The sequence below is a fragment of the Corella eumyota genome, chromosome 6 (genome assembly GCF_963082875.1).
Source record: "Corella eumyota chromosome 6, kaCorEumy4.1, whole genome shotgun sequence".
NCBI classification, from domain to species: Eukaryota; Metazoa; Chordata; class Ascidiacea; order Phlebobranchia; family Corellidae; genus Corella; species Corella eumyota.
Window position 1 is genome coordinate 3,603,077 of NC_137495.1, and position 27,486 is coordinate 3,630,562.

Genomic DNA, 27,486 nt, shown 5'->3' on the forward strand with positions numbered 1-27,486 from the left:
AGCATATTTAAAATTTTAATCTAACGGAAATTTTTTAACTATATTCGTTGCTATTTGCACAAATTTTTGAAGTGATATTCTCCGCCTATATCACCGCACCTTAACTGGTTGCCAACGATATTCGCCGGCGGAGCGATGTGATTGGCTGATCGACGGCCGCACTGAACTATGACGTCAATTTCCCAAGAATGTAACGGATGCTTGCCTTTATTTCTGCTTTTAACTTTAATAGGAAAGCACGCTTGAACCCAGGGTTTTTGTACCCTTACAAATTAAATCAACTAAAAAATTTAAAAACGACATCTTATACAATCACACTTACATGTTGAAAAAAACAATTATTTTCAGTCCGGTTCGTTTATCCCCGTTTTAGTACCCAACGACCGATATCAATAAAAAATTTCATGCTAATGGCGTTTGTTCCAATATCAGTTTCGATCCTTAAAATGTCAAAGTTCTTACACGTCTTTAAAATTTTGTTTTTACTGATCTATTTCAAGATCTAGGTGTTTTTTATCAAAATTCAACAACACAGCAAACTAAATAAATTGTTTTAATCTAAAATCTTTTGCAAAGCAAAAAAATCAACAGCACAAAAAATATGTTGGTTAATTTTAAATAATTATCTGGTATAAAAAACTTTTACTTCATAAGAAATATAATATTCTGGTAAAATATAAAATTAAATTATGTGGAAAAATTGAAATAGCATTCAAAACACATAGAGTAAGGTACAGCAATACAAGTGACTCTAAAAGTTTGGACACTTGAATGACCAATTTGAAAAAAACTTGCCGAATAAAAAGTTAAATGTTTTACACAAAATTAAACACGAACAATCCCTTGGCTGCCCGTAACTTCTTTGTGTTCTTGAGCTATAGCACACGGACAACAACACCAATGCACACAGAAGTCGTTAATACAATTTCCTTCTATGTTATATTTTTCTCTAACTCTGCCACGCACCAGAAGGCCTACGAGGACAGGTATACAAACCCATCCTGCTCCCCACAACATGCAAGATTCACCGAGCTCTTCAGCAGTTTTTCCAACTATATAACACGGGCAAAAGAAAGACAAAACGCAGAGGCTTACGTTGTCGAAGCAATCGAATAACCCATGTCGAAAATAAGACATGATTTACTTGATGAATTTTTAGTAAAATCTTTAACTAGATTATTTAAAGTTAGTTTTTTTTTTAAATATAAATAAGCTTAACAAGTAAATTTTCTCTTCTTAAATCTATAGTGTATCAGTTTACTCAAGAAAAGATAAATGAAAACTATTTTTAATGTGAGTTTAATTATATTCTATCGAAACCATGGCAAAGTTTACTTCCTCATTATGTGCTACTTTTCTTGCAGTTAATATTTTCCATTACTTTGTTTTACTAAGTTCCGTCTATTATATTAATTCACTAGTGCATTATAATATACAATGCACAGAGTTCTTATAAACTTAAGGGTGAAGAATGCGTTTTTTTATTAAAAAACTTAAAAGGTTTGCCGATAAATGAAAAATGTTATTGAATGTTTTTAAAAATTTAACAAAATACAGTTTCATCATACTGTTATAAAATATGCTGACATAACTACATTCGATGCGTAATCCCAAATTAACAACATAAGTATATATTTTTTTGTAGAATTTATTAACGGTTTTATAATTTTGGTTTATTAAAAATCCTATGTAACCACTGGTTCGTAATTCACTTAACACAATGTAATTGAGATTACAATTAGTCATTTTATTGTCAGTTGTAAAACAATTTTTCATTTTAACCAAACGGATGACATGGAAAAAGCGATAATATATTTATATACTAAAGATAGTAAGCATTTATTTTGCACACTAAAATTTCAAAAGATCCTTAAAAATGTCTTCACTTTAACATTTGGATTTTATGACTTTAACTAGAAGTTTTTGCAAGGGTTAACTTTGCACGAAATGTTAGGCCGCAATATATCACAAATCAACTTTTAATTTAAAAACACTGCAACAGTTTTTAAATATATAAACTGAACAATAAAGAAGATTACAAAACAGATTAGTAACAAGTATTAAATACACGCTAATAAATTTATATGGTTTAAAAATACTTGTACGGATACAGCTTTAGACATTTAAAAGTGAGCAATTATTTGATTCCAAATTTAAATGTTCTACATCAATGTTACACACGAGCAATAGATTGGTTATCCATAATCTCTTGGTGATCTTGAGCTATGGCACACAAAGCACAGAACCAATGCACACAGAAATCACCCAGTGCACTACCCTCGATGTTGTGTTGTGCTCTAACTTTGCCACGAACGATTCCACCAACAATGCAACCAGTAAACACCCATCCAACACCACATAAGCAACAGGATTCGCCGACTGCCTCTGCAGTTTTCCCAACCACGTAGCATGGGCAGAAATACGACAGAATGCAAGTGCCACAGTTGTCGAAACAACCGAACAGTCCGTGCCGAAAGGAAGACATTATTTTAACAGTGGTTGCCTTTTAAAACAGAACCTTAAATGCTAAAACAGATAATGTTTGGCGTTTTTAAAAATACCTTTTGTGTTTAAAAAAGCTAAGTTTCTGCGGTCCAATCTTGTAAGTTGTAGCCTGTAGATGACTTTACAAAAATTAAAACTGAAAGCCTAAAAAATGTGCATGCTAAAAATTCCCAAACCTTGTTTTAGTTTACACTTCCTTTACACATCTTTAAGTACTTTCTATCTTTAGTTAAAATTTTCTGCCTTAAAGTTAAATTTAATTTTTTCAACTTAGTTATTCGCAAACAGGAATTGCATTCAACCTCCCAAAAGCATAAAAAGTTGGTAAAATTTACAAGCAGTCAAAAAAAACCGGTCAGTACATTTGTGTGTTTACTAATTGAAGTCACAAACATATATTTAAAAAAAATTTTTGTTTTATTATCCCATTAGGCTAAATCTGCGCCATAAAAAGATAGTTACTTTGTCTAAAGCTAAGTCAAACAATCGTCAAAACTTCCTTTTTAATTCCACAATTTTACACAAAGCCTGAAGTTTGCTTTTTTAGCTAACGCCCAATTTAATAATATTCGTACAATTTCGCACAAACGGAGCGAAAAGTACGAAATGTACTTAGGCAGTGAAGGTTGACGCTTTGAAGACCTTAAAATGACGTCATCTTAATTTTTAGACATTTTTCTAGCAAAAAATTAAATCTGTTTTGGTTTTGCTTGCGACCGGTAATATTTCATAAAAAATGTTTGGAATTTAGGTTTAAAACCATCGCCTACGGGTGTCTATAAATATGTCAGCTGCATCACAACATATCTAAAGTTTTAAAAATTCTTGTGCAGACAACAGAACGTTTTACACCAACCAAGCGTAAACTAGTTAACTAAACATCTCTTAACTTACATTTAAGATTGCTTTACTTTATTTACTTCAAAAAAGCAAATGACTCACCAGCAGAAAAATGCTTAGCGAAGTTTCTAGTCTATGTATTGTTATTATACAATCGCTTAAAAATAACTTTCTATAACATCATAACATGTATTGTCAACCAACAAAATAGCAAACCGCCAAACAAAACAACATTTCTTTTAAAGCATTCATCGCAACTATTAACTTGGCTCAGGTCTGGTGTTTATCAGATTGATAAGACACTTTAAATATGTTCAAGTTTTGTTTTAAAAAGTGTTTTGTTACAAATTGTTATGTGGAATCGAATAAATTAAATTGTTAAAAAAATATTTTTTTTTCAAATTTTTATGTTGTTCATAATAAAAACGATTTCAATGCTCGACTTTATTAAGTTTAAGTAACAAAGCGAAAATATAAGACTGATTAATTAGCAATAATATACAAATTTCAATCAACAAAAATTTGCAAAATTGCAAGGTTAATATTTGAGTTATTATAAAAAAAATTTGCTTAAAAAAACAGTAATTAAAACGGGCTGTTCTGATCATAAAACATTGTATAAAAATTTACAGAAATGGTTGAGTTTTTAGTCGAAAAAAGTTGTCTATTTAAAAGTTGTATCAAAAACAAACTAGCAAAACTAATACTGAGTGGTATGATTGTGGTGCTAACACCAAAAGTTGCCAACTTTATGTGACGTGCAAAACAAAAATGCATAAAAAATATAAGGGAAACTCTGGAAAATCAGAGTTTCCAGACAAAAAAGGAAAATAACTTTAAGCCAAGAAGAAAGAACTTTATTAAAAAAGCGAGGCAAATAAATCAAATTTGAGTCGAAAATAATAAACAAGTTATGGTGGTATGCACACCTTTGTTGTAATTAGAAAACTATGGCGTAAATATTTATCAAAAATGTGTAGCGAGTGAGAAAAAATAAAATGTGTAGCGAGTTCACTTCCCGCTAGATGGTGGTGGAGTGCTGTTCGCGGAAACTTCAACAATTTCTTCCATTACTTTAACCACTGGTTTAATAGGAGAAAGTGGCTTTAACGGTTTTTCGAATTTTCTCAACTTGTTGTACAGGGATTGTACGTAAGTAAATACGCACTTGCTGTCCGGCCTGTTTCCCATTAAAATCATGTCGCCGACCTCAAGTAACTGATCCGCGTCGGCTAACCGCCTGCATGCCAACATAACAAACAAAAAATGAGCCCAGGTGAAAAATTGAGGATAACTGATTAGTCGGTGCAATGCTGCCACCAAGCGAATCAAATTAAAGGTGATATTAAGTTCAAAAAAGAGATCAAATCTTATTTTAACATTTTGGTAATTTGTTACCAAAATTAAAGAAAAATTAAATATAATTAAATGAATTATCTGATTGTGATGTTGCATTCAATCTTCACTTAAGTCAAAACAATAATTGGGTTAAAACTGTCGTGCTTTTTTCCATGCCAATTAGATAGTTAGAACATGCGGATGGATTTTAGTAAAGTGTCGACGAAAATAAAATGCATAAATGACAGAATGTTATAAGTTTTTTCACACATAGCACAAGACGTAAAATCAAAGCGTAGCCACGGGCTTTATAATTAATAGTAAGCGCATAACGAATAATATATTAAATTAAAAAGAGCGAAGAAGAAAATAGAAAAAGTTCATGGTTATTGTTTAGCGGGCACGGCAAGCCTTTAAATTAATGTTACATCATTCACACTACTTCAGCGTAGCTCTAAACTAACTCCCTCACGTTAGCAGTATGACGTCATCCGAAAACCATGACGTCATCTGACGACGGGAGAAACGGCTATGTCAGTAGACGGCAAGATGACGTAACAAAAGTCGGTGTTGTTGTTAGTTCAACGAGTAAAGTGGCGGCAAGCAGTGAAGGTGGCAAAAAAGGCAAAATATATTTTTCTGTACAAGAATTTTTAGACGGCGAAAATCACGTGACCTCACACGAGGTCCAGCTCTCTTATCCTCTTATAGAACTCCATGATGTAGGTGTAAACACATTTCCAGTCCGGTTCGGCCATCCTGACCATATCTTCCGTGTCCAACAAGGCTGGAATATCACCTCGTTTTCTGATTGGTCGAAGTGATGGTATGACGTTATTAGTTTGAGCCAATGACGTCGTTGGCGCGATTTGAAGTTTTTTTCGTAAAAACAGCGTACGGTTCGGCAAGTTGGCAATGACGTCATCAATTCGATCGGTGTGACGTCACAGACATGCACATGCACACACACAGTGTTGTGGGGAACACATAAAAAAGAAACAAAAGAGTGCACGAGGTCAGATCGGGGTTATTTCCGGGTCAAAGGTTAAATATTTTGTGGAATTTATCAAACGTGGCAAATCAAATTATTGTGAATTAACAAGTGGAAACAATGCAATCACGTGACAAATACAGTAGTGACGTCATAAAGCGAGTGATTGTATAATAACGTCACATTTAAATGTATTAAAGTTGGTTTAAAATAATTTTTTTAACTTGTAAAATTTTTAACATTTAAAAAAAAAACACCAAATTCCAAAAAAGTTTTAGTTTCGCTCATTTTTTTACTTATGATGTAATACTACGATGATAATGACGTAATGTGACGTGTTAGTTAAACGAAAAATCGAGTCGTTATTTGTCACGTGATGACAAAAAAAAATTGTTAATATTTTTTACCCGGCCATTAGTTTCAACAACGTTTCCACAAAAAAATAATCAAAATATTTTTGTTTGCGTTTTAAAAAGGGCAAATTATGAAACCACGCACGTTTTTTTAAATATTTTTTACAGAAAATTAGCTGACATGCAAGTTATCGCCAATTATGACGTCATAATAAGAAAAGGGGTACTTACTCGGCTGTGGTGAACGCAAGCTCGAAGTTGAATTCCCGGTTGTTGGGTTCAAGGGTGGAAAAATCAAAACTATCGGGAAAAAAGTTATGGACCAACGCACAGAAAGCCAGTCCGTTTGCCCAACTCCCAGAAAAGTTATTGATTTCAACGTTCTAATGGAAAAATAGGTAATTAAAACCCTAATTAAAAACTGATTGCCTTTTGAGTTTTTGCAATAAAAAATTAAACACGTTGTTTTTTTTTAAATATTACAAAATTTTGCTTGTAGAATTTTTTGTACATAACACATTTTTGTTATCACGTGATGTTGTAGTATATACGTCACTTAGCACTTACGTCATATCCTCTCGTTTTGGCCTGGCACCACTTAAGAAGCATCTGTTTAACGTTGTTTGCGTTCGGGACAACAAAAGTTGGACTTCTGCCGACCTTTTTCCCAGTACCCCTGTAACAATTAAATTGTTTGTTAATTGCTATTCTTTTATTAACGCTAAACGCATATAAGAAAAATAACCTTTAGTGTTTAAGCACCATGGTTTGTTTACATAGGATAAAAAAAAAAGGTTTTTTTTATTTACTGAATTTTTTTTATATAAAATCAAACTTGTGACGTCATTATATAAAAGTCAGTGACGTCAGTAATGTTTAAACACTTACTTGTTATCTGAGTTTCCTTCTAATTTTGCTACAAACATTTTTCGAGCATCCTTGGAAGAGGATGCTGGCATGCTCCTGTTTCGCGTTAGATCTCTTCTCCTCTCCGCTTGGCGGCGCTCAAGATCAAGTTTGCTTCCGGTCTTCTTAGGAGCTTCTTCCTCTCTGTCAAAGATGCTTCCGATCTAAGGTAAAAATAAGCAATTTTAGTTTAAAACTGAATTTAAAAATTTAGACAGAAGTAATACAATAAATATATTTTAAAAAGGTTTGTCTCTATTTTTTTTAATTTACCTTTTTTGTTCCAGTTGAAGCCATTTTATCTTTTCTTAACAGCGAAGGACTTATTGAATATTTTTCTAAAAATAAAATTTTTACTTTTAATTTTTTGTTACTAAACTTCTTAATTCTACACCCTAGCTCACACTTAATATATAGTTATAGCTTCCATATACGATTATGCAATAACATCATAACTTATTAGTAATAGCTTTCATACGACAGTGTTTATATCTTAACTGATATGCAGCGAAACTTATCAGTGCTGTATACTTTAAAGAGAAAGCCACTTGGGACATTTCAAGTCTAATTTAAAACTTAATTGCAAATAGCAACGGTGCAATATTTATTAGGTTATAGGTAAGCAAAATGTTAAATATAAATATATATTAATAAACAAAATAATTAAAAACAATTTTTGGGAGTATTTGCTAAATTTTCAAGGTTGTACATTGGGTGATATTTAAATAGCAAATAAACCCTTTTAAATTGTTATAAGTGTATAGGGGCAACTGAAACTACTTAAAGGGCAAATAAACCTTTGTCAGAAATGTCGTTTGAATTATACTAAAGGTTATTTAAATGCAGGGTTTAATATCTTTAACTCAATTAGCGTTGACCTATTTAAGCTTTCCTGAAGAGATTAATAGATTAGAAACCCAAAACCCTTTAAATCCCAACCGCAATCTATCCCATAAACAACCCTAACTAAACAGCAATATCCGTTGGGAAAGATAAACTACTATATTACATCTGGCATAGGTTAAATGTCATAAGTAGAGAGATAAGAGCTGATGCTTACCAGCTAATGATTTGGCCATTTGCGGGGTCATTTCCATTGGTTTAATACTTCCCAACGACGATTCTGTTTTTCGTGCATTTCCACTGCTGGGTTTTAAACTGTCCTTTGTTCTAAAATAAAAATTTAAATTAAAAAAAAAAAATTAAAGTCTTTTAAAAAAAATTTTTTAAGAAAATCCAAAAAAATATAATTTACTTTATTTCTGTTGTCGTTGTAGTTTTAGTAACAGAAGTGTAGCGGTCCGGGGTCGAACCACGAACCCCAGTAGCGGTAGTTGTGGTTTTCGATGTCTTCCAACTTTTGGTTTCTTTGTCTTTCGGTTTCAAAATATATGCTTCTACAAAACAAATAAAACTTTATTTTCTTTTTTTTAACAAATTTAATTATTAAAAACTTTTTATAAGAACTAAATTGAACTTAAATATTACCTGGTAATATATCTGACATTTTATTTAATATTATTGACTAGATTTTTATACAGACTTACAATATTCTTTCTTAATTTAATTATTTAGTGAATATTACACATATGCTTTTAAAAAGCAAATCAAAATTTAAAAACGAAACATATTTAATTTTGGTAATAATTAATACCTCGAAATTTTCGTCTTAATTCGCGCATGGCAGCTCGGATTTTTTTTCTGTCTTCGTATTCTTCCGCCTGGTCAAGCTAAATAAAAAAGAGAAAAAACCTTGTTAATATAACTAATTAAGGTTTTTGAGATTAAATAAAAAAGTGACGTTATCTCTTACGAGTTTTTCTAACACAGCTTCGTCTGTGACGTCAGAAATATTGTCAATTGTGTATCTCATTTCACTTTTGGGTTCGGGTGTCTAAAAAAAAAAAAGTTAAAATAAAAAATTTAGAATAATTTTTTTACACAAATTGCGATTTTAAATAACTTGCAAAGAATGAAAAAATAAAAAAAATAAAACGAGTTCTAAAAAGAAAGTGAGGAAAAGAAGAAAAAGAAACCTTGTCACTTTTAACAGAACAATCCTCTTTGTTATCATTGTGACGTAATAAAGAATAAGCTCTTTCCAATTCGCGACGCAAATACTTTGTTTTGGCGCACAAGCGTTCATGTGACTCGATCAGCTTACGCAAAGCCACGCAGCAGCTGCCACAGACATTACGTACTATGACGTCAGTGTCGTCGTCTGACGTCATCGCGTCGAACTCACGTACGGAAGTACCAAGCGGCAAGGTCAATTTCTTTCGTTCATCTTTTGTGTCAATTACCGGGCTTACTTGGTCACGTGGGATTTCTTCAATGACGTCATTATTTTGACGTGATTCCTTCTTTTTCGAAATGTCGGTTTTGTTTGTTGATGAACTAGAAAGATTGCCAGTGGTGCTTTGGCTGCTTACAGGACTACAAAGACGATTTAACGTATCGCTGATGCATTTCACAGCCTTAGATTTGTTTGGAGAGTTACAACCGCTAGAAGGAGCTGGAGATGCGGAAGTACCGTTTAGCGGAATAGGAGTACTTGGGCTTGATTTAGAATCATTCTGGGACGTTTTGCTTTCATCTTTTGCTGTCAATCCGCTTTCTAACAACATTAAACCTAAATCAAGCAACGAATCCACACTAGAACGTCTCTGTGTCGCCAACTTGCGATTAGAAATTTCTTCATTGGCAGAAGAATCGACATTTTTCAAATATTGATTAGAAACGCCAGTAGCACCTGGAACAAAATCCAAACTCCCCCTTCTTATTAATCTAAGTCCCCTTGCCGCTCTACTTTTAGGGAAACCACCGGTTGGGGAAGTTTTTTTTTGATCAAGGTTAACAGTTAACGACGATGTAGAAAGCGATTTGCTTTCGTTTTTAAGTCCTGAATTTTCCAAATCGCTTGACGCAGATTTATCCGAGTTGATGACGTCATTTTCTGGTATGACGTCATGGACGGCAGAAAACGAAAGTCGCTTGCCCGATCTTGGTCGAGCTGGTGATTGTTGACGTAGTATTACGTCATCTACGCTCATAGATCTTGTGAAAATTGGTCTTGACATTTTAAAGAAGTTTTAAAAAGCCGAAAACTTAAAAAATAAGGAAAAAGAAGGAAAAGAAAATAAATAAAATATAGAATTAAATATATAAGACTAGAACTAACTCGCCCTTTCCTTTATTTATCACACTCTATATATATTACTTGATAAATTGCATTATTTAAACTAAAGTGAAGCTTCTGTGTAAATTTTTTTTTTAACCTTGTCTCTACATTTTAAATACAAAACAATAAAATATCATTCAATGTTTCAAGTAAACAAAAAAGACTAAAGTCGCCCCATTGGCTGCCATGTGTCGTCACCTCTGTAACGTCACAAGCAATGCTAAACACGTGATGACAGTTCTCCTGTTTGTACTTGTAAAATGTCTTAAAATAAAATATTTAACCAAAAATAATTAGAGCTCTTACCTTTTTAATAACACAGAAATAAGGTTTGTCAGGGTGCCTTGCAATCATATTTATTTTATTTACTAATTAGTTTTTTTTTTCCTAAATGGGATTGAACTAATTATTAGCTAGCTATGTGCCTTTAGTTTTGCACTACTGAAAATATAGAGTCTAATTCCATATATAATGGTATTCCCAATATAACTTGAAGCCTCAATGTGCTGTTTTATTTTAGCTTTCACTTGGCTATAACGAAAACAATATCATATATCTGTCTAACACAGCTTTCACAAACTAAATTAAGCAACCATTCCTTTTACTCCGTCATTTTTACGACTTAAACACTGCTTGTAAAAACACAGTCTTTAAGGCAATTAATGCTCGTAAATCTCGGCTATTTACAATGAGATTTAATAATGGTAAAATAGAGTATTTTTCAGCCAGACTCTAACAGTATTTAACTACACTAAGTACAATAAAAATATATACAACACTTAAATCAGGCCCTTTATTTTTATGATTTTTTCTTATTTGTTTAAATTTAATTTATTGTCTAACTTGCACAATATTTGTCTTGCAAGACCTGTTTAAAACTAGGTTCAAATCTTGCATTGTCTTAGGTTCCTAATCCGCAAAAGTCTGCAGCCTTTATCGTTTTAGCTTGATATGATTCGCTATAACCACTTGAAACCTTTTCTTATCAACTCTTTCACCTAACAATGACTCGATACTGAACCGAAAACAATACGAAAAAAGTAAAAGAACAGCAAAAGAGTTAACTCAACACAAATAAATAAACAAAGGGAAAATATGACTACAAATAATTCCACTTTCAATTTAATTGTTCTTCCGTTAATTCTAGAATTACACACCTCTTCGTTTCGCAACCTATTTTGATCGTAGAAAACAAAACGCGAATTTGTTTTAAGCAAAATGATATTCGACCCCAAACTCGCGTGGGTTTATTTGCGTGATCACGTGGTCGCGTGACGTCATAACTTATGATAAATTTTGTCTATGTTTTAACATATTGTACGTTACCCTATAGGTGTGGGAAAAATCTGGTTATGATTTGTTTAATTAAATCTCAACAAAGAGTTAAATATAGAAGTCGCGCGGTCACATAGATATCATATAACAAACATTCTACGTCATCAACTCAATGAAATATATATTTTAAAAATAAGTTGTAGGTTCTTTTTTTATTAATTACGTTTTGAATAAATTTTAGATTAAAATTTAATGTTTTACCTTTACTGTGTTTTCTTTTTGTGTAGAGTCTTCAGTTTTAGGTTTTTCGATTTCTTTTTTTTCTTCTTTGGGTTTTTTGTCTACCTTTTTCGACTTTTTCTTTTTGGAATCCTTCTCTTTTTTGGCTTTCTTTTTAGAGCTGTCTATCTCAGTTAAATCTGCAAAAAATAATTTAATTAAATAACACCGATTACAGAATAAATTTTAACATTATAATTTCCATTACTTATACCAATGCTAACCCCAATGCTAAAGTGATTATTAAAAAATAAAAATTTTGCCCATAACACTAAAAAAGCAACTGTAACATTTTTGCATGCCAGCATCAATAACCTGTAGATTACAATCTATAAATACCAAAGTTTACCTTTAAAATATTAACAGATATTATCACCAAGAAAGATAGTTATCTTTTCAATAATCTTACAAGAATTTGTTTGTATATTTATAATGTAAAAGTACTCTTGAAGTTTATATATTATTTATAACTAAATTTAAAACGTTAAGAACACATATTAAATATTTATTTTAAAAATGGCTTAAGAGTTTAGGTTTTAAACATTGAAATGTAGGTTAAATTTTCTACAACCTACCCTTAATAGTATAGTTCAATTACCTTAAGAAAAATATAACAAATAATTTATTATCATTTATAGTTATATTGTTTAACTTTTAAATAGTAACATACCCTTTTCTATGATAATTTCCTCTTTAATTTCAACCACTTTGTCGTCGATAATTTCTTCCTCAACAGTAACTTCTATGGTTTCAATTAACTTAGTTGTATTATCGTTCTCTTCTCGACTTAGCATTATATTCGTTCCGCAAATATGCGAGTTATTTTCATTTAAGTCGAACGCTTTCTCCTCTATAGTAACAATAGATGTAACCTGAGATTCCGACAGAGATTGTATCTCGTATGCGTCGGATGCCAGCGTCGCGACTTCCTCTTCCTTTTCGGCCTCCACAATGATCTCCGGCACGATCGGCGTGACGTCATCGACGACTTTTGAGCTCTCGCTGACTGTGACGTCATCACTAGTTTTGGTTGTTTCTACAGCGACGTCGGTTTTCGGGGCTTCGGCTATCTCGTTTGATTCTTTGTCTGGTGTGGATGCAGCGCTTGTCGAGGCCGATGACGTCACAGACCCTGCATCTTTACCCTCTTTGCGAGCGCGACGTCGTCTGCGCCGCCTTTCCGTCACAGACTCTTCTTTAGGTGCTTCCGATTGGTCGACATCACGACTTTTTTCACTTTTGATTGTGACGTCAGTCTCGTCTGGCGTCTTCGAGGCCGACAGTCGCTCCGACCTCCTCTGTCGTCGCGCACGTGGTCTCTTCTCCTCTGTGACGACATTATTGTTTTGTGTGGCGTCACAAAGCGTAGTGGCTTCGGTATCTGGTTTCAATTCTTCAGAATTCGATTTCATTTCTACAAAAATTATAAAAAAATTGCAATTTAAAATAAATTAACAAAGATTTTCTACTTTGACAAGTGAAAACTATTTTTAAATAAATAAAATAAATAACATTTTTTTAACTATTATGTACATTATAAACGTACCCTTTGTGGTGTAAATTTTATAGTCAAGTCAATAAAATAAAACCCCTGGTAATTGAGAAGCAAATATCACAAAATTTACAACATTTAAATTTACATTTCCGTTTTACTGTGACTTATTTACTTTAAAGCGTGGGTTTTAATATTAAACGTAAAAATAGACAATCTGTCACTTTCAATAAAATTCCTCTTACCCTATTGGTTGTGTATATATCTAGTTTTAATACTAAAGCATTCTTAGGTAGACTAGACACATTGTTCAACTAATTAAAACTTTATACTAACAGTCTTTTTAGTTGCCCCTGAGAAAACTTTTCATTAAAATATTTTTTAAACTTTTTATTAAAATAATATTTATTTTTATATATTACTTGCCTAGCTATATCACTAATAAATATTTTTATTCGTTGTTTAAAGCCCGGTTAAAAATATAGCCCATTTCGCCAAAAATGCTTTTAGTTTTACGGCGTTAAATTGGCTTGAAATTTCAATTTTAAAGCCTTAAACTAAACGAGGCGAATAAAAAAATGTGTTTGAAATATACCCCATATGATATATGCTTAAAAAGGTAGTATATTATATTAATTTTTGACCACACAAGCATTGACGTTTCCGTAAATTAGTAAATCATTTTTTACTTAAATTTTTAATTAAATTTTCTTGATGTGCATTATATGAACTTTACTATAAATAACACGCTTCCTTGATTTTTTAACTAATTCATTTTTGATAAAAATAAACATCTAATCAACTGCAATATACTCTGACTAATAATGATAAACTATGACACCATAAGCTTAAGGCACTAATTTTTTAAATTAACTCAATATTATTAAAGTTAAAACAACATAGTAAAAGCAAATTAATTTTAACACATTAAAAATATAATTGTCCACTTACCAGTTGAAGAAGTAATTTCAGTTTCTAATATTTTTTCAAAAGCCTCGTCGACTTTTAGATCTTCGGTGATGACATTAACTTGGGTTGGCTAAAATATAAAGTTTCATAGATATTTCAAAAAAATTGTAATGCTTTGTATAAATAATGTTGGCTTAGCAGGACTTAAATTTATTTCTTTGTCAAAATAAACTCAATAAAATTTAAACTAACCCCGTTTTCAGTTCCGTTTTCTTTTGGTATTTTAATAATCTCCGAAATCTCATTTTTATCTTCAACAATTTCGATTTTGTCCTTGCTCTCTATCGACTCTGTGGCATCGTCTAACGGCGAGCTCATTTCGCTGGAATTAGAAGATTTTTCTTCATTTTTATTGACCTTAAATTCTACTTCAAAACTGGCTGGTTTTGGCTCTGTGACCGAAACGATGACGTCATCTTTATCATTGTTACGTAATTTGGGACTTTGTGACGTAGTCTTCATGTCGTCAATTACAGATTTAGAGGCGGCTTCTAATCTTTCTAATGCTTTTTCGCTCGCAGTTTTATCGGCGCTTTTACGAGTCGATGACGTCACTTTTTTCGGAGTACTGACGTCATTATTATTGATTTCAAACTTATTTTTTCGTTCCAAAGTCGAGGTGGAGACTTCTTTGTTTCGACGATATCTACTCGAAATAGAATTCTCCTCGTTCTGAGAAACTTTGGATTTTTCGAGACCGTTAAGTTTCGGTTCGTCGTTTTCGGCCTTGGAAGAAAATCGGTTCATCCGACTCCGAACTCCCTCCGACCTCTTAAACACTCGGGCGTCCGCATCCTGTCTCTGCTTTTTTAATTTCTCGACGTCCACGACCTTCTTTGTCGAGTTCGGATCCTCCGTTGCTAGGATCCGGGACTTTACCGATCCCGCGTTTCCTCCGTAGCGAGCTCTTGTGCGTCTTCCTTCCATGTCTTCTTCCTCGTCGCTGTAGTCGCTGTTGCTTAATGCGTTGCTCGACTGTGATTGGTTGCTCGATGACTCACGTGATTCGTCTTCCGATTCCGATTGGTCGGTTTCGGTACTGGATGAATCGTCGTCTAAAACTGTTTTTAAGTTCTCTAAAGTTGGTTTTGTTCGTTTTGAACCTAGTTTTAGATTCGAAGAATTAGTTTGTGATTGTGACGTCACTAGTGGGCTATTAGTTAGATTTTTGATAACTTTTTGGATTAATTCTTCAACAAAATCTTCGATAACCTTTGAAGAGTTTGCTTTTTGTTCTGCTTGAACAGAATTATCAACAGGATCAAATTCTTTACTTTTGCTAACTTCGGACGCTTTAAAAGTACAAGTTACTTGAACCGCTGGAGATTTTGAAGCAACTATAGGAACAATAGGGACGTTATCTGGTGTTTTGGGGCTTTCTAATTTAACAACTTTCTTCGAAACAAGCACTTCCAAAGAATCTAATTTTTTAGTGGGCAACCCTGAATTATCAGGTGTTTCGGAAACTTTATCTACCGTCGGTGGGACTTGAACTCGATGTGGTGTAGTCACCTTTTCCGAGTCGATTTTAAAGCTTAGAACACGACCTAATATGCCACGTGAGCGTCTCTTGTTGCCAGGGACGACAGGAATTGAAGGCGCTGTGTCGTTTTCTTTTTGGCTTTCTGATCTATTCAAGGTTTCTTCGACTTGGGTTTCAGGTTGTTCTGTATCTTCGAATTCAATGGAAGTTATCGATGCTCTTTTTTGGATTACTGGTGACCCAGTGGTGGCGCTGTCAACACTGATATTCTGAGGAACAACGGATTCTAGAATTAGGCGGGGAGGTGTAACGGACTGCGAATGCAAGACTTTAGCGCTAGTCTTATTATTGTTTGCTGCGGTAAAATCTCTTGGTCTTGCGAGCTTCAGTGACCCTGCACGATTAATCACGTGATCAGGAGGCTTGTAAGAGGGTTTGTAGTTGCGCAAGGAACCAGAAAACTCTCTCCTCCCAAAACGAGAGATTGGAGTAAAATCCGCCTTTTTCTCTTGCTGCACAGAAGAGAATAGACTCGGAGCAGATGCAAGCTCTGGTTTTTGGCTGGTTTGTGCAGGGGGTGTAAATTTTTTTGTCGAAACCGACCTAAAACTGTTCTTTTTAACTTCACCCAACCAGGGTTTGTTTGTATTGGTTGTCTCTGGTGTTTTAACTTCGAATTTTGGTGGTTGGTGTTTAACAAATGGTGCAGAACCGTTGCTTGGCAGCGGTGTTTGTTTCGATTGGCAAGTTTTGCCTAATTCTGTTAAAATAAAAAAAATATAATTAATAAAAGAAAAATGCAAAAAAGTGAATACTTACTTCTTTCTAATACAAATTATTAACATCGCATATATGGCTGGCTATCTGTACATACATAAACTTGATCATATTAACTTTTCCAAGAAAGGTGTTTAAAAACAAGTAAAACGTATTTCAAAGTAAAGGTGATTTACTAACACTTTATGTAGATTACAATGTTGTTGGAATTCAAAAAATTTAAGTACAGTTTTATATAGCATTAAGATTTTAATACTTTAAATGCCAATACTGACGTTACTTTTATAAATTTTGCCAAAAATATTCTTAAAACTTGATAACAACATGTTTTAAATCAATCAGATGAAAGGTTAAAGTTTAGACTTAAATTTTATTAATTCGACTCTGATTTGACTTTTATAGGCGACCAACAGACTGCCTTGTAATTAAATTGCTTAAGCCGGCGTCTTATATAAAGTACCATGTTTTGTTTCAATAAAAATTTACACAAACCGAGAAATAATTCTTTTATTTTTGTCTAGACTTTGAGAACATATTGAAAATGATGATGTAATGTAAAATTAAATTAAATTTTAAAAGTATAACAACTAAACCTGTCTAATTTTTTTAACGACAGAGTAAACTTTTGTCATTTTTATAAACTAAATCCTTTATACAACCTAACTGTTTTACACGATGCTTACCCACATATATAAACTTACTTTCACAATTAAAACCTGATTTCTAAAACTCGCCTTGTTAAGCTACTTTAGCGCAGACTTAATAAGAAAACTTAACGGTTAAAACTCGATGATTTATGATTAACTTGCTGATACTTAAGCGACCAACACCCACACAATACAAACAAAACAATAGGAAATCGTGATGGGATTCGTGTACTTGATATAAAACAATACGGGAAGGAATTTCGTATTTAATTAAACCGATGGTTTACCAAGTGATTTACTACAGGGGAATTTAAATTTCTTTATCAGAAAACAACACTTGATTAATTTCTATTTAAAATTAGACCTGACTCCTACTAAAAAAATAGGTAGTTATACCATAATCCATAATCTAACTCTTGCATTTTTTTACACTTATACATATTTCCAGCAAGGCTAAATACGTATAAAAACTTAGTCTAATCCTATATATATTACACTTAATTTTATATTTGCATATATACCGAAATAGACTTTACCTAATGCATAAACATTACGTATTTCGCGACCTACATTTAATATCTAGTCATAAAACGCTTAAATTCTTTGGCCAAAATCTCCCAGACACTCAGTCATCAGTAATTTCCCAGCGAAATAAAAGCGATTAACTAGTGACGTCAGTAAAACTATCTACGTCATCTCCGGTATGAGAATGCATGTTTCCTGAATTGAGGTACATGTGTGGTGGTTTCAATGAAAGTTGGATTCTAATTTTAAACTTCGGCGTTTCAATTTCAATGGAACCATTTAAAATAGAATTTTCTCTAGTTAGCAATGCGATTGATTGTAAGCTTATAAATTTTGCTTTAAAATAAATTTTACATTACATTTTCATTAGCCTTATATACTCTTAATCTATCATGTCAATTCTTGTTATAATTGTTTTTCGATTTCTTAAATATCAAAAGCGTGTATACTTAACGTTATATTGCAATGCCATATATAAATATCTAGCCAACAAAGTGCAATCAAAGTTAAATTTTACCGCATTCCAAATTTAAAATTGTAATTCAAGTTTATTACCTACAAATTAGGAGACTATAACTAATTTCTTGATATTTTAAAATAATTCCCGTGTGAAAAAACTTTTATAAAAGAAATTAAAATAAAATTGATAAAAAAAATTGTTTACCTTTTTTATTTGATGATATCTTTTTGTTTTTTATCGCTCGTATGGCTTTTCTTATTTTAGCTCGTTCGTCGAAATCGGTATGGTTATCCAACTAAAAGATTATGAATAAGCTAAGTTTAAATAAAAATCTAAAAAAAAATTTAACTTTTTTAAATAAAATTTTTGAAGCTATTTACTATTAATTTCTAAGCGTCAAAATAATCTGCAGCAAAAAAGTTTTAACTATGTCTTGAAAACCACGTTCAAAAAAATAAAAAAAATAAAAAAGCCGGTTTAAATACTTAAAAAAAAATTCAACGTTGCTTCACAAATTTTATTTTACCACTTTGTAGCTGAACAAGTTATCTTTAAAGACAACACAACATTTTAAACCACAAAAATCCAAAGTCAATTTGCACAACAGTTTAAGGTATACGTTAAGTGGCCTTATATTCAGACCATACGTTAAGCGGATTAAATTAGTTATCATACTCTAGATATTATACTTTAACCCTTTTACTTTTTATGGCTTTTATATGCGCCAAAATTAACCAAAATATTTAAAAGTATTCGAAGGCTTAATTAAATAATTCCAAATAAAGAAAATATTTTAAATATTTAAATTTTTTATTTTACATACGTAAAACTTATTTATCAAAATTAACCCAAGCCTAGATCTAGCCAAAAACTTAATACTAAAGCTTTTAAGAAAAACTATTAAATATCAACACCGGTATTTTTCATCCCTATTTAAACAACATTTTTTTCCGAATTAAGATAAACGAGTATTTGTTTTGCAAAATAGATTAGAATAGGAGAAAAATCATTTCAAAGAAACCCGTTTTACTTGGTTTTCTATTGCTCTTGAGAAGCTAATACCGTAAAAAATCAAATAATAACAATTTTTAATTTCTAAGAATTACTGACAAACAAAATTTTAACTAAAATTTTTTTTTCTAAAAAATAATAATTTTTTCTTATCTTACAAGTCAATTAAGCTATATAGATAACACCATCACGACAAAAAATGACGTCATCAAGGATGTTATTATGACTCATAAACAATTGGTGCATAAACAATTGTTGCATGTACATCAACATATACGCGCAATGTTACTGGTTATGTAAACGAATTCTAGTTGACATACAACTTAATTGCTGTGTATGTTAAAGAGCACACATTTGTTTTATTCACGTATTTACAACAGTATATAAGTTAATGTAGTAATAACTACATTATATTAAAATATAAAAACCCAATATGATACCAATTTCGTTGTGCAATCACGTGACTTTTATTCCCTTTGACTTTGAACTTATTGTCAAACGCAAACGGTCGTCACAAATAAAAATAAACACGTAACAATATAGGCTTTCATATTTTTATATGACGTCATAAAATATGTAGCTAAATATAAAAATATATAAAAAAGTACAACTTGATGCAAGAAAATAAAAGCTATTTTTGAGTAATATTAGTGTGTATTTACTTGTGGGTTACCGGTTAAATTTAGGCGCCAATATTTACAATTAGACAGAGCAGTCTAATTTAACTTTTAAGCTATCTTACCTAACACCCTTTTAACCTAAACTTTAACACAATATCATAACTTTTTGCTGAGCCAAATTTAAAAAATTCTGCGCCAAAAATAACCATGTTTCATAAAACAACAAACTCAACGTCCGCGCACGTTGTTTGCTCTGCTAACACCTTCGTTTAATAACCAACAGTTACGTCACACCTTATAGGTAAACGCATCTTACCTATGAGCAGCGGAGCGTGGCATAACTTACTGTCTAGAAAAATAGGATTCGTCTCGTTTTGAGAGTTTTTAAGGTAAAATAAGACTGAAACCGAAAAGTGTTTGTGAGGTATTTGCATGGTTTAACACTGTCAATTATAAGCCATGTTTTCGATGTACTGGATTTGCGTATCCTATATTTTAACTCATAAAACGAAGCTAGTTTTTACTTGAATTTCCCATATTTTTTACCATGCAAAATTAACTTTAAAACAAACATATCACCTTATTATTTAATATGTGCTCAGACTAAACAACATTACAAAAGGTAACAATGCATAAATTTTATACCAAAATCATAGTCCTTACTTTTACATTCCAATACACACAAAACGTACAAAACCTATAATCTACCTTCTAAAATACCTGTCCATTTGCCAACTGCACTTTCTCTACACAAAATTTTAGGCGGTATTAAGCATACAAATAATTTAAGAATGGAAAACTTTTTTCTTTTTGGCCTTAACTGAAATCTTAGCAAATTTCTCGATATTGCACTGATGCCAAATAAGGCGCGTGTAAACTTTTGTGTGGTGCATGCAACTACGTCAGAATGACGTCATGAAGTTGATTAAACATATAATTAATTGGCAAGTTGACTTTTTTAACTAGACCCAAGTGTTTTTTAATTACGTAACGTTTATCATAGAGGCCAAAATATTTAACATTTAATGTAATATTTTTTGATGTAAGACCAAAATAATGAAAAATATTTTCTTGAACTATATGACAAAACAAACTAAACCAAAAAACAATTAAAACATTCTTAAGCAATATTTACGGATACAGAAAAAAAAAATTTCGGAAAAATGTCAAAATATTTATCAGGAAAAAGGAAATACATTTTAACTCCCTGCAATTTACTAAAAATATCACTTTGCAATTTTATAAAACATAACAAGGTCACCATACTGTAAGATTGCAAACTAAAATAATATATTTTTGAGTATACTTTTTCTTTAATAAATATTCATTCATTTAACATTTTATATTATTATTCTCAATTAAAAATAAAATCACGATTTAAAAATTGATTTAATATGAAAGTCGCTTCTTTGGTAAAATTTCAGCCTAAAATTTATTTAGTATTATTTTCTGCCAACTTGTTTAAATACGATAAAAAACTACTTTGAAATAAACAGATATTAATTTACAACAGTCTAAATACTCTTTAATATAACTAAGCAACATTTTCTAACCACGAAAATAAATAGGCATGGAAAAATACAGAATTTCGACTATTATTACGCACTTAAAAACCTAAGACAAAAAAATGTAAAGTTGCGAAGCATAACGCTCATCTTAAACGATTATAAACACGGAATAAAACTTATAGCCTAAAGGTAATAGTGTGGTGTGCCATCATCATTTACATGACTATTGATGTGCTGTTATTTAAAGATAAAAAGGTTCTATATTTTGCAAGTTTATAGCACTATTTTTAAACCGTTTATTTTTACACAATATCTTAACAAATGCTTATTGTAAGTTATCTGCAAGAAATTACTTCTAAAATTTTGACCTTTTAGAAAAAAAACAACCTAAAATTGCTACAAGAATGTTGTATTTTTGCCTAAAATTGCCTCAACCGCAACTAAAACTCACAAAACCACAAAAAGCTTACTTTACATTGATGTACTTTTAATTTACTGTACTTTAAACCGTGCGTAAATTTGTAACTTTATCTTTTCAACAAATTGAAAACAATTTAAAACTTTAGGTTTAACCTTTAGCTTCAGATACCACTAATTTTGTCATGGTTGTTATAATAATAAAAATAAACTAAATCTTAAATTTAAAATTAATTTACCCTAGCACAGATAGCCACAATAACTTTAATTTCTTTAGCATAACAGTCAAATTTTATTAATTTTTTATACTATAATTTCTATAATTTCTACGACTTAAATACAAACATAATACGAAGTAAAACAAACACAAATTTGTCAGTTTTTCGACCTAAGTTCCAGGTAAAGTTCGACGAAATAAAATTCCGATTGAAAACTACTTTGATATTTATTTGACGTGGGCGAGTCATGTTAAATACAAATCGATTTGTGGCGTCGAAAAAAAAAAGTTTTTTTTTCCGATAAAATATTTAATTTAAAATATATTAAAAGACAAAAATGACCTAAAAAGTAATTAAAACACGACTTTTTTTAAGTTGTTTACCACGCTATTCACTCTGCATAACAAAACAAATCAGTTTAAAAAACACTTTTATTTAAGTGACATTGATTTAAAGGTTTATTAATTTAAAAATAAAACACCCGGTCAATATAAATGATAATCAAACTTAACTTATGGTTATAACTATGACAGCCTTTACACCAAATATTGTTTTTTGAAGTCTTTTTAGTTGTTGGTTACTACTTTTCACTAAACTTTTTCAACTGTTTAATTTTAGTATTTAACAAACGGTTTTTGATGTTTTTTAAATAAAAATGCGAAGTTAGCATTTTTTTTATTTTTTTCCAATTAAAAAAAAGTTTTTTTTTTTTTTTTTTATAAAACGGCCCCTTTAATAAATATTTTATTTTTACGACTCATTTCTTCCTGCAAATCAAACCAAAACAACGCCCTTTAAACTTCCTTATTACTAAAAAAAGACAAAAAACAACCGGCCTCAAATTCCAAATAAAATAACAATTTGGATATTACTTCTATAAAAAAAAATTTTTTTATATATTAAAGTTACAAACGAGCTTTAAACTTTATTTTTATTTTTTATTAAAATAACAAAAAAAATTGTTTTACCATTTCGACAAAAAGCGCCTATAGCCGTTACCTGAATTTTGTACATAACAACAAACTCTGACGATAAAGTCACAATTGATAAATTAAAGATGCAACGAAACGAGTTAAACTTCAAAGTCGGTTCAATATTTCAAACACAAATCGTGCTTAGCTATAAATTATCTTAATCCGCATCAGGGATTTCAAAAAAACAACGATCGGTCATTTTTCTAGTGGCATGGTATAACCTTATATAGAAAAATATTAAAATAAAAAAATCGCTTACCTCATCTTTTAATTCTGCCAACGTCATCAGTTCATACACGTCATCATCATCACTGACGTCATCATTAACCGGAGGAGTGTACGATGTTGTCGTGCGCGTCGTCTCCTGAGACCTCGCTAGCACTTCCGCCATTCTAGACGATTTCGTTGGAGCCTTAACAGGGGAAGACCCGATTTTAGGGTCAACAGAAGTGCCTTCTGATAAATCTGCGTCGTCTTGGGAAGTTGAAAAGTTTTGATTTTTTGGGGAGGGTGTTACAAAGGTTGTAGATTTAGATTTGGGGGAGAAAAAACGCTTTCCAATCGCTCGGAGGACAACTTTAGCTGAAGATTTTCGTTTTATCGAATTTTCTGTTATATCAGAAGGATTTCCGGGTGCAAACGAGCGTGGACTTCCAGGAGGAGACGGAGAAAGAGTGGGATTAGTTGGAGTAAGTTGATTTAAAGATTTCGGATCTGAGCGTTTTCGAAATCGCTTCGAAAATTTTCTTTTTTCTAAATTCTCTCCAGGGGTGATAACAGTTGGATTTAAAAAGTTCTGATTGGTTGAAAACGGAGAATTCGTAAACTCGTAAGTGGTCGGCGAGGTGGGGGTAAATTTAAACGAGCGATTTCTAAAAAAGTTTGATGGTTTTGGCGAAGAAACCTGAGGTGATGACGTCACTAAAAACAGATAAAAAATTATTAAAAAAACTATTAAAAATAATATAGCCCATTGACTTTCTATAAATACATGTTTAAAAAATGTTCTTACACAAATACCATAAAGTTTATGGCCAATATTCTTTTATGGCGATATCATATTTACACATAATTCCTGTTTGTGAATTTTAAAGTACACAGTAACCTATTGTGTGAGTTGTAATCTAATCAGGCTTAAACAAACAAGTCGTATACCTTTCATAAAAATAAGTGCTATAAAACATGACAATATTACCAACATATCATTTTACAGTTTTTTGTCCAATTCTTAGAGATTTTAACAATATTTACATATACTTTAAAACTGTGAATTTTACATATTGTTGAACACAACTTACTTTTGATTTTTTGTTATAAATTTCTTTGTCGAGAATAGAAAATTTAATTTAATACTTTTTATATACCCTATTACCTAATCAAAGATAGCTATAAAACAACACTCTGTTTACTACAAGTCTATGACTAACTTAAACTGAAACTCATACTTTTCCATTTAACGTTACCTAATCTAAAGTAAACTATTCACACATTTTAACACGTAATGTGTAAATAAAGAAATTCTTAGAAAACGTGTTTCTGTAGTATTACAAAACTTCTACCTAATATAAAAGAAGTTAAGTAGGTTTTTTAATCCTTTGAAAATTTTAATAATATTAATCGCATTTATGAATAAAATATATTTAAAGATATTGGTATTAACTGTTATTGCAGCATGTGCTAATACACTAACATAAAAATACAAGCGTTTTTATACCCTTTTCTAACATTCTAAAAGACTGGTATGATCTCTATAAGATAAAAACGTAAACTATATAAATATAAAAGTTGTAAAACTATTTCAGAAATTCATTTTTTCAAATGATATACTGCTTGTCCCAGCTTCTTAAAAGTAGACCGTGAATCCAAAAGACTCTATCCAAATCTCAACTTATAAAACTAAACAAGGGCACTTGATATGATCAACATAGTTCGTACATCCCAACGCACACTAGAATATACAACACAGTTCGTGTGTTAAACAGCCATTAACAAAAGCTGGTTAAAAGCCCGTTTCGAGTGTTTCGTATTTCTTTTGTTTGTTTAAACGTCGAGGGTTTGGAAAACACTGAGCACAGTATATAAGCCGTCTGGAAAGCTGGCTGGATCACGTGATACAATGTATGTATGTGACGTAATTTAAGTAAGTAAGGTTATTATAAATAAACTGGTATATTAAATAAACTATTACGTCAGATCAAATACACTTACCACCAAATGAGAAATGCACATTTTATTACAAAAAATAAACAGGTTATTTCTAAAATATAACTAATAATAAATGGACTTTGAATTAAATAAAAAATCGTTCCAAATTAATGAAAAAAATGTAAAACGCAGAACCACAGGTGTTTTAAATAAAACAAGTTTCAAATTTTAAAGTTTGTATGATGTATACACAACTAGAAACATTAAAGTTTTTGTGTATTGTCTGTTATTTGATATAGGGAGTCATTGTTTTATTACGTAACAGAAATTGGGTTAAATCAGGCGACCGTTTCTATATTAAGATAAGTAATAAGCTCGTTTAATTTATTTTCAAATTTTTGAATATAAAAATAAATATCTAATTAAATGTTAATTTTCATATATGTCAAGTTGTTTTTATATGTTGCATAGCTTTTTATGTATGTCATACACCAATTAAAAATTGTTTTTGAAGGATAAAATTTGGAAAATAGGATATGATAACAACAAGATGATGATAGAGAGTAGTTTTTCAGCAAGATAAACCAATCACAAAAAGTCTTAAAAGACTGGCAAATAATAAACTGTTTATTTCAAACTTACGTTTGCTCATATAAACTTTATTTGAATAAGTAAAAAACTTTTTAAGAGTAATAAACAAACCGCTTAAAAAGTGACGGACAAACGCTGTTGTCATCATGTAATCCTTTCAAATAATAGGCTTTGTGCTAAAAATAGTCGAACACAGATTCGAAGAGATTTAGCAAACAGGAATTTCATGGACGAATAAACGTAATTGCTTTATCGTACGTGTGCGTTTGACCGTGCTATTGTATACAGCAAGGCCAATGACCCACTGCCGTTCTAAAAATCAAAAGGGGACATATCCAAAAAAAAAGGAAAAAATATAGAAAAAATTTTTGCAAAATGATTTTATATACATTTTACACTTACAAGTTCAAAAACAAGTAACCAAAATCTAAAAGACGAACATTTTTAGCTGGAAAATAAGAATAAGCAACACTTTAGTTGGCGCCACTATATATTTACCACATTCGTTTACTGTGACCCCTAGCTAGAACGGCGGCTATTCGGATTATATATTTAAAGTGGTCACTCAACAAATAAGCTTGATCATTCTACAACCTTTGGTAAATATCAACTTATAAACTTACTTTATATAAATTGAATGCAATGTTGTTCTTCTTGTGGTCAATTAAGTAAGATTTTAAACACGATATTACTTGTTAAGTTTATGTAATACATTTGGAATTTTGAATCTTACAAACCACTTAAACCTTTTAAAATATTTCGCTATCTAATTTTCACTTCACCTGAGCATTTTTAAAACCTATCTTTTGGTAACAATAATAATTTTAAGAATTTCATGACGTCACGCGTTGTAGCGATGACGTCACTCGGTCAACAGATCATAAAATCGGAAAACAATGTAGCTGGATAATAGTATAGTGGACAGTAAATATTAGGGACAGATTTACGGTTCTTACTATCGTAAAACATTGCGTTTTGACCTTTATATTTTACATAAATCTTACAGAGCTTTGATCGGAATTTGTTTATGTTAACTGTGGCTCCAATTCTTGGAAAAACTGTTCTTAAATTGCGGAACAGAATATTTTAAAAATATCCAATCTGAACTTTCTTGAGTTAATTTAAAACAGGGAAGTTAAAATTCAAAAACTTACCTTAAGACAAATTTCTTTACAAGTATTTGAAAAATGTTCTTTGACGTTTAATGTCCTAATCAGGTTTCTTAATAATACGTTTTACTGCCTCTATTAACTTCTAATACGGTCCTTGATGTCACGTGATGCAGGTGCGTCTTTACCAGGTAGCACAGGTGGTCGTTCCGATTATCTTCCGCTTATTACGTCATAATTAAAGAAATTTTAAAATCAAAATATTTGCTTAAAATTCTGAAAAATAAGATAAAAATTTTTAATTAATTTTCATTTTGATGCTCTAAAAATTCTAGTAAATACACAGTTTAAAAATATCCTTTACAGTTAATAGCAGAATCAACACCATATATTTCAATTTTGATTTTGAAACCATATCACTAACAAACATTTACATTTCCTTTAAACGACACCGTTTCTCACTTAAAATCTAACAACCGTGAACAGCACTTTCAATTTTTGGTTTCTTGAGCACGTTTTAGTTAAAAAACACTTTAAAAATTTGACATAAAATCTTTCTATAAACTATAAAGTTTACATATTCAAATGTACAGTTGCAAAAAATTAACTATGTTCTGTTTATTGTTCATGTTTGTCTTCCACTTCGTCTCAAGAATAAAATAAAGAGAAAATTCCTGATAACTCGGTCTTAAGTTGGTCGTTCTTGTTAATACAGGATTTACTAAAAAGTTAATCCTATTGTTTACATTTAAACACGTGCTGTTGTTGTGGAGGCAAATTTTAAGGCGTGTACTGTTTGTATATATTGGTGTTCATGCCTGCAAATGGGCAACATCTAGCTTTAAAGTTAATTTACTTTTTATAGTAAAAAA

The 27,486-nt window shown here is 31.2% G+C and overlaps 2 protein-coding genes across 5 annotated transcripts; both read right to left on the bottom strand.

Moving 5' to 3' along the window:
- Positions 1–1,810: 1,810 nt before the first annotated feature.
- LOC145755009 (uncharacterized) lies at positions 1,811–3,326 on the bottom strand. The gene has a single exon (XM_082571201.1). The coding sequence runs from the start codon at positions 2,483–2,485 to the stop codon at positions 2,174–2,176; it is 312 nt and encodes a 103-aa protein (XP_082427327.1). The 5' UTR covers positions 2,486–3,326; the 3' UTR covers positions 1,811–2,173.
- Positions 3,327–3,556: 230 nt separating this feature from the next.
- LOC145755467 (uncharacterized) lies at positions 3,557–24,176 on the bottom strand. Of its 4 annotated transcripts, none has more exons than XR_014284205.1 (17): positions 24,068–24,176; positions 23,029–23,690; positions 18,226–18,316; positions 14,322–16,372; positions 14,112–14,199; positions 12,339–13,082; positions 11,651–11,808; positions 8,747–8,827; positions 8,588–8,663; positions 8,189–8,330; positions 7,994–8,103; positions 7,207–7,271; positions 6,916–7,097; positions 6,595–6,703; positions 6,259–6,410; positions 5,156–5,490; positions 4,446–4,585 (listed from the first exon to the last, which is right to left on the bottom strand). XR_014284205.1 is itself a non-coding variant. In XM_082571707.1 (17 exons), coding segments are annotated over exons 1-16 (4,842 nt in total). In that variant the 5' UTR covers positions 24,069–24,176; the 3' UTR covers positions 4,446–4,585; position 5,360. The 4 variants fall into 4 exon arrangements, 3 of the variants coding, with proteins under 3 accessions (XP_082427831.1, XP_082427832.1, XP_082427833.1); XM_082571707.1 differs by having other exon boundaries at positions 5,360–5,490; XM_082571705.1 differs by lacking the exon at positions 5,156–5,490 and having other exon boundaries at positions 3,557–4,585.
- Positions 24,177–27,486: the final 3,310 nt, after the last annotated feature.